Source organism: Tachypleus tridentatus, chromosome 12 (genome assembly GCF_004210375.1).
Source record: "Tachypleus tridentatus isolate NWPU-2018 chromosome 12, ASM421037v1, whole genome shotgun sequence".
Lineage (NCBI taxonomy): Eukaryota > Metazoa > Arthropoda > Merostomata > Xiphosura > Limulidae > Tachypleus > Tachypleus tridentatus.
In genome coordinates, this window is record NC_134836.1 from 132,890,356 (window position 1) to 132,897,905 (window position 7,550).

The window sequence follows — 7,550 nt, forward strand, 5'->3', positions numbered from 1 at the left end:
CTTTACCCAAGCCCAAAATTTCCTTAATACATAATACCACTGTCTCAGTTTATTCTAAACCCTGTGTTTTGTACTAAAAAACATGTCTTGCAATTTTTATTTTTTTTCTTATCCTAGTTTCTCCAGAGCTACACAGATATTAAGTAGTCTCTTAAAGTGCCAAAGTATGAGAACAGAACAAATGATAATAACTTACTAAGAGAAGTAATAAAATAAGTCTTCATCAGTGAGCAACTAAACCTTTGATATTTGTAGCAGAAGTGCCTAATTTCAGACCATTCTGTTTGCAGTCATTAAAAAAAGTAAAACATGAGGGATACATCAATGACAATGTTACATTGTGAACTATGAAAATAAAAACACAGCTCAAAAAAATATTTACTTGAGTCACTTTTATTAGCCTTCGAAAATTCTCAAAATCTAGATTCTTTGAAACATCAACAAAATTAAGATAAATATAATATACAAGCTCATATTTTTGTTTTCATTATAGAAAAAGGAAACCCACTCCAATGAATGTTGTTGTTTGTTACTATGCCCATGCTACAGTAAGGGTGATCTGTACTCTGTCCATCAGTTATTGAAACCCAATTTCCAGTGGGATAAATCTGCAGACATACTGCTGTGCCACCAGGGAAATATTCCAATGATCTAACTCTTCAGGTTTCAGGTGTTCTTGTGTTTATATACATTTGATATTTAAACATTAATATGCAATTCTCATTTAAGATCACTTAAATGATTATAGCTTTTAGATATAATCATAGTCTTATCTATCAGATAAAAACAAAAAAACATTATTATACATACACACACACACACAAAATTATTTTACTGCTGAACTTTATATACCAGAAATAAGAATAACTTTTGAACTGTGAAATGTATATTGCTGTTAGATCTCAATGTAACAAGCTTTCGTAAATACGTTTTTAGCACAGAAAATCCAACTTATATTGATTGTTAACATTTTATATAACAGCACCTGTAGGAAATTAAATTTCTTGAACATAAGAAGACGGGAACAGTCCAATGGTACCATTAAGTTCACCTTCCCACCAACCATCATTATTCTTCCATTTTACAGATATTACATCACCTGTGGGGTGAGAACAAAATACAGATATTACGCCACCTGTGGGGTAAAAACAAAATTATATATATATTAAACCGTTTGTTTTTTTAGTGGGTTTTTTTCTGGCAGCCTTGATCATTCAACTTGATGCTTTCATTTAAAAAAAGTTCTAATCTATCATAATTTATGTAATCTGTAAAAAACAATAGTTTATAAATAATGTAAAGTTGTAAAAGAAAAACATCGTTAAAACAGAATATTTTCCTCTGTAGGATAAGTCTCAAATGAGACATTATGAGAATAAAAAAATAATCTTGCAGCGTTTCTGATATTTTCTGAAAACTTTCACTTATTGCTGAGGATTTATATTAAACTTTTGAAAATAATGTAAGATAAAAGTTCAGAAACAATAAAACAAGATGCTGAACAAACACAGTAAGGAATGTTATCCCCTATTATTTAATCTGATAAAAGTTAGAACAGAGGATCACACAAAATCGTGTAATCAATTAAAAAAAGAAACATCTAAAACTCAGGCACTTTAAAAAAGTTGACTTTTCTTCATGTATTATTTGATGGTGTAAATTATTTATAAAGCCTATACATTTTCCAAACAAAACTGTTGTCTTTACAAGCAATAGTTTGTGCTATTACATACTGATTTTTAAAGCAAGACATCTTATAATCTATTTGACTGTCACTATCAAGTTTAGCTCAACAGTAGTTCATCTGAATTATTGAATTTTTCAGAATTGTTGTAAAACCTGAACATATATGAAACAATAATTTACTTTTATTAGTTTTTCTTCAATCTATTTTTTTAATTGAAGCACTTCAGACATTCATGCACAATCTCTCCAGATGTAGTAAGTTTAAGGTGGCTATTACAAAATATCTACAGGTAGACATTTAAATCATATACTGTAACAAAAAACAGGAGGAAGTAGATTCTGCAGTTGCAGGCTGAAAGAAATAGCTTAGAACCCTTGTGTGACTTAGTGAAAATAACTGCCTTTAATTAAAGTTGTGGGTTTGAATTCTGACTGGTTTTAAGTTTTATTTCTCAAGAAAAAAAACAAACCTAACCTGGATGTATTGTCAACTCATCGCTTAGATTTGCAGAATGCGTGTACAGAGCTTGGCAGTGTTGGACAGTTTCAGAATTAGACTGACATACATCATCAGATAGTGGCTCACTTGAATTAAACACTGATGAAGAGTCTGAAATTATGTAAAACATCAGTTGTTTCAGAATATGTAACTTTTCTATTTATCCTCAATAAAGTTTTATACACTATTTGTACTTTGCAATGGCTTTAATATGTTTTGACAATTAATTTATGTTGTTGTTGTTCTAATCTCTAACCAAGACAATCGTATTTATAAAATGAAGTACTTATTAAAGATTAAATTATATAACTGAGATATATTTGTTCACCTAGTATGAAGTTATATCATTTTTCATCCATTACATTTCAAATACATTTACAATTTCACACTATTGATAAAATATTTAATTAAATATCAAATTCTAAAAAACAAGTAAATTGAAAAAGTTGAAACAATTGAGATAGAAAATACTTTTCATTTTACAACTAAGAATTTCTTATCAAAAGTGAGTTGTTTAGATCAGAATTAAAAACACTACAAAAAACAAAACTAAATTAGCACCATGATATGGGGAAATTGACTTGTTTAAGCTGTGCAATTCTGAAAGAATAAACTCAAAGGTAAACACAACAGAAGTTTGTTCACTGATAAATGGATTGATTTATTTTTAATGGTATCAATACTTGTGTTTGATTTTATATGATTTGAAGATAAAAATTAAATGTGTTAAACAAATTAATTTGGTTTTAATTAACTTAAGAGCAAAAAACTAAATAGCAAACACGATTAAAGAATATAATTTGTTTCTAAGAGAATACCATGTCACAGATACTGAATATATTTAGTTGTATACATACATTTCTACTGACTAATTGACCATTCTAAAGTAATCATCCTAAAAGATATTGTATACTTCAAGTTTTCAAAGACTTACTGATTTTTCTTTTTCTTCATTGATGTCCTAATCTAAGTGATAATTTATGTATACATTTATGTAATAATTGTTAAATGTTCTTTTCGAAGACATTTTCTCAAATCATTGAACACAAATCTTCAGGGAATAAAAAAGTAACAAATTACAATATTCATATTTCACTGCATTAACACCAATTCAAATCTAGTTTACATCCTCAAAACAAGTCCAGATAAACTGCACACCAACCTTCTGTGTGTTCATGCGTGTCAGAAACACCATCAGCTAAACCACGATCAGTTTCAGGTGTACTACTATCAGATGACCAACTACTGGATGAACTTGTTTGGTCCACTCTCAACCATTCTGGGACTTTCAGAATGGTTCTTACATCCTAGCCACAAAAGATCATAATGTCTTTATCCATAGAATGAAAACATTTTATGAACATAAAACAAAGTTCTTAATTATTATTTCTTTTTTACTGCTATTCATTTTCAAACAAATTTGGTTTAGTTCATATTTTATAACACGAGTGTTAAGGAAAAACCTCCCAGTTAAAAAACAAAAAATTATGGTTCTATTAAAATCATTTTTGTATAAAACCAGTTTCCATATAGATTTACCAATTTTTTTTATAACTCTGATTTTATTTTTTAACTTAAAAGTGGCCACATAAAGGAATTGTGACATAGCAGATCCTTCAAAACATGTTATTGTAGAAACCTGATGACTCAGAATAGAATAAATACCAATAATTAAGATACTTGTTTTTATGTTACTAACAACGACGTACAGATATTCACAAAACTTTTAGTTGTCTTAGAGTAAATTAGTTACAAACACTCATGAAATATTAGTTACATTATAATGAATTAAATATAATTAAATAAGAAATTCTTAATTATAAATAAACAGAAATTTATAGGAAACATTTGTCGTGTAGTACAATAAATATAAACATAATCAATAGTTTTAGCAACTTTGCAAAACATCAATTACAAATAGAAATGCACAGCAGTACGTCTATAGACTTATAGTGCAAGAAACTGGGTTTCAATAACTGGTGGGAAGAGTACAAATAGCCCATTGGGAATTTTTGTACTTAACTTCAAATTTACAAAATAATAATTAACAAATACAATCAAGAAAGCCTTAGTACTGTAACTACATTAAGTACATATATTACAAAAGTGTTAGTTTTATTGTGGTAAGTGAAGTACAAGTATCTAGAAAATAACTTTAGCTACAATACTGTGAATGAAAAACATTTTTAGCAATATTACTGTAAATATAAAGAAATATTCTAAAAACGTTTAGTTACATTATGGTAACTTATGGGTAATTCATTTTTATTATAGTAAATTAAGTAGAAATATTTAAGAAAGTATTAGTATGTTACATTATGAACACACATATGACAAACAAATCCAAGTACATAATGATTATACGTCCAGCAATGACAGAAAACGTCATTGGCTTGACTTGAATATGCATAACGTTAGGTTGTCCAAAAATGAATTTCGTTTTTGAACTGCGAAATTTGGAAAAGTATAAACCAGTGTTGTAAAACATGCTTTAATCAATGTAAGCACTGTTTACTTCAACACACTTTTGCCAACATGTAACGATGCTGTTTATGTCCCTGCTGTAGAAATCAGTTTCTATGAACTCCTGAAAGTTTCTGTTGCAGCTGCATGGTTTTGAAAGCGTTTATTGTTTAAAAAGTTGTCAAAAGATCTTGAAAAAAGGAAAATCTGTAGAGATCTGAGAAATGAGGTAGATGAAGCAGAATCTCAATTCCCAATTCATTCAATTTTTGGAGCATCATCCTTGGTCTCATAATGCCAATTTTGTTATTCTTCAGTCAACTCATACAGAACCCACTTATCCAACGTTTTCATCTCTCCAATCACACTCAGATGGTTAGCAACGTTTGACTTGCATCGCAAAATTTTTTCTGCAAGCTCATGTACTGTTGTGCAAGGGTCTGTCTCAACTGCTTCCCTTAATGCGTTTTCATCTAAGGATGGCTTCCTTCCATGACCTTTGTGGTCTTCAAAAATTATGTCCATGCTGAAAACTTTGAAACCAATGGTGAACTGTACATTCAGTAACAGATTATGGTTAAATGCTTGGTAGTAGCTTTTCATCCAAGTTTGAAGTTGTGGAGGAAAATAACATAAAACTCCTTCTTGTCCATGCTGCCTCGGGGTTGTGAAACTTACTCCAAGTAGAGTTGAAACAGTAGACAATTAAGACATTTGATAAGTGACAAACATTGCATTAAACCAACCAATCAACGATAAGTTACTCAATATTCAGCTTCCAAATGTCATTGTGAAAATTCAAACATTTATTTCTGGACAACCTAATAGTTTCTTAAATCACTTTCACAAACTGAATAAACACTAGCATAATAGTTTACCTGTTTGTGTTTATCAAATACAAGAGATTGAGTAGTACTGGGTTGAGCCATTGCATCAAGGTCAGCTAAAACACACTGTATTTTTTCTCTGAGTGGCTTCCAAAAAACATTTCAAGGGTTGGAAACTGAAATATTAATAAAAAATATTTTATGTTAAAGTATTTAGTTCTGAAATTCTAGACAATTTTAAAAAATAATTTAAATCGATCAATTTATTACTCATGTACGTTTAGCTGTTTCTTTAAATACACTGTTGTAATCTTTCTACTATGATTTTTTGAAGGATGTATGTGAATGCATGTTTTAATCCTTAAATCACAAACGTGTTTACATTCCACTCACTACAGGTGTGATATACATACTACATTGTATATAGTACTTTTATATTCTGTTAAACTTCTCAATCTAAAGAACTAACCAAGAGACTATGTGACAAGGAAATTATAACAAGTCAAATTATTGCAATATTGATAAATATAAGCTTTTTGTTTACATTTATTTATGATTCATATGTTATTAGGGACCATGTAACTAAGTCACAACATGCAATTTTGTGTACACATAGTTTTGAAAGCTGTACTTCAGAAAAAGGCACAGTCCATATAGACCACACATACTTCTGCAGTTAGACAATAACTAATCACTCTATTATAGAAACGTATTTTATAAACATTTCTATTCAACTGAGTTCAAGAAGTAGTCCCATCACGAGACCTTTTGTCTCTAAATTTAATGTGTTATTTGAATATACCATGCGCTTATCTTCTTGTATTATTAGAGTTTATTTAGAATTCATTATTTGTTCTATAAATACATTGTCTTTACAAAACACATGGTTTAGAGTGTCTTTAAACTGATTTAATTCAGAAAACACCTTTGTTCATTTGTTGCTTTCAAGAATGGATAATACCTTTACTTCCTGGGAGGGCATTGTTCGATAACACATTGTATAACAATACTGATAGCAGATTCAGGGGTATCTAAAAGTGACAGCCCCAATTAATAATGACTAATCACGTTGTTAGCACAAATTGCCACAAAAAATATGGGGTTGTTTTTTAATGTTGAGGAATGTTTTGTTTAGTCAGTCTTGTCTGACTTATCATTCAGTCTGTAACTTTGTCTTCAGTAATCAGTGCGCGTGAACTTCCAAAGACATTTATCTAATGTAAGTAACAGCAAGTTCACACAGTATTTGTATTTGTTCATGTCATATTACACTGTGCTTCCAGTCTTGTTATTTCCTTCTACATCAACTCAGTAAGAAATTTAGTATTAATCATCAATAAATATCTTCAGTGAATCTTCTGTTATGTAGCAAGTCTGCACACTACAGTTCTAAAGTATATGCTAATTTCACCTGAGTATATAACAGTAATATATGAGCAATTCATAAAGTTAAAATAATGCTAAACTTACATTTATAAGTTGATTGCACCTAAGTTTTAACTTGAAAATATCTATTCCTCATTTCTATAACTAATTTTTTCATTTCACTTTTCTGATGTAATATTTAATACCCAGTCTGTGAATCTACAAGACAAAATCAGGAGATTGGTGGGCTACAGAGGGTGTCACAGTTTTCATTATTCAAATTAAAGCCATAGAAATGTACCTGATATGAGACTCAATCTCTTAACTTCAAAAAAACTACACTTTACTGCCAAAGAACACACTTCACAATAGTGTTTAGCCACAAAGATGCAAAGTTTAGGAGGTTGGCCACACTGTTTCTTTTGCACAAAATAGTAGAAGTAATTATGCTGGTATATCATGATTAGTCACAAAATAGTAGAAGTAATTATGCTGGTATATCATGATTAGTCACAAAATAGTAGAAGTAATTATGCTGGTATATCATGATTAGTCACAAAATAGTAGAAGTAATTATGCTGGTATATCATGATTAGTCAAATTAAAAAAATGTTTATGATTGGTATAAAACAAACAAGATCATTGGTTGATCTGTGTGTGTGGTACTGATACTACTGGTACTATCTCATTCTTTACACAACCCCATTTGG

General features: G+C 29.7%; 1 protein-coding gene across 1 annotated transcript; it reads right to left on the reverse strand.

The window, feature by feature from the left end:
* Positions 1–382: 382 nt before the first annotated feature.
* Positions 383–5,651, reverse strand: LOC143234725 (uncharacterized). Its single transcript, XM_076472285.1, has 4 exons — positions 5,527–5,651; positions 3,348–3,492; positions 2,162–2,296; positions 383–1,099 (listed from the first exon to the last, which is right to left on the reverse strand). Exons 1-4 carry the CDS (start codon positions 5,575–5,577, stop codon positions 996–998), a joined length of 435 nt encoding a protein of 144 aa, XP_076328400.1. The 5' UTR covers positions 5,578–5,651; the 3' UTR covers positions 383–995.
* Positions 5,652–7,550: the final 1,899 nt, after the last annotated feature.

What these genes read in the sequence shown, in the direction of transcription:
- LOC143234725 (XM_076472285.1), bottom strand. Translation starts at nt 5,577, where the DNA reads ATGGCTCAACCCAGTACTACTCAATCTCTTGTATTTGATAAACACAAA. An exon ending in TATTTGATAAACACAAACAG is followed by an intron (nt 3,493 to 5,526) that starts GTAAACTATTAT and finishes TTTTGTGGCTAG; the next exon opens with GATGTAAGAACCATTCTGAA. An exon ending in TGAGTTGACAATACATCCAG is followed by an intron (nt 1,100 to 2,161) that starts GTTAGGTTTGTT and finishes CTCACCCCACAG; the next exon opens with GTGATGTAATATCTGTAAAA.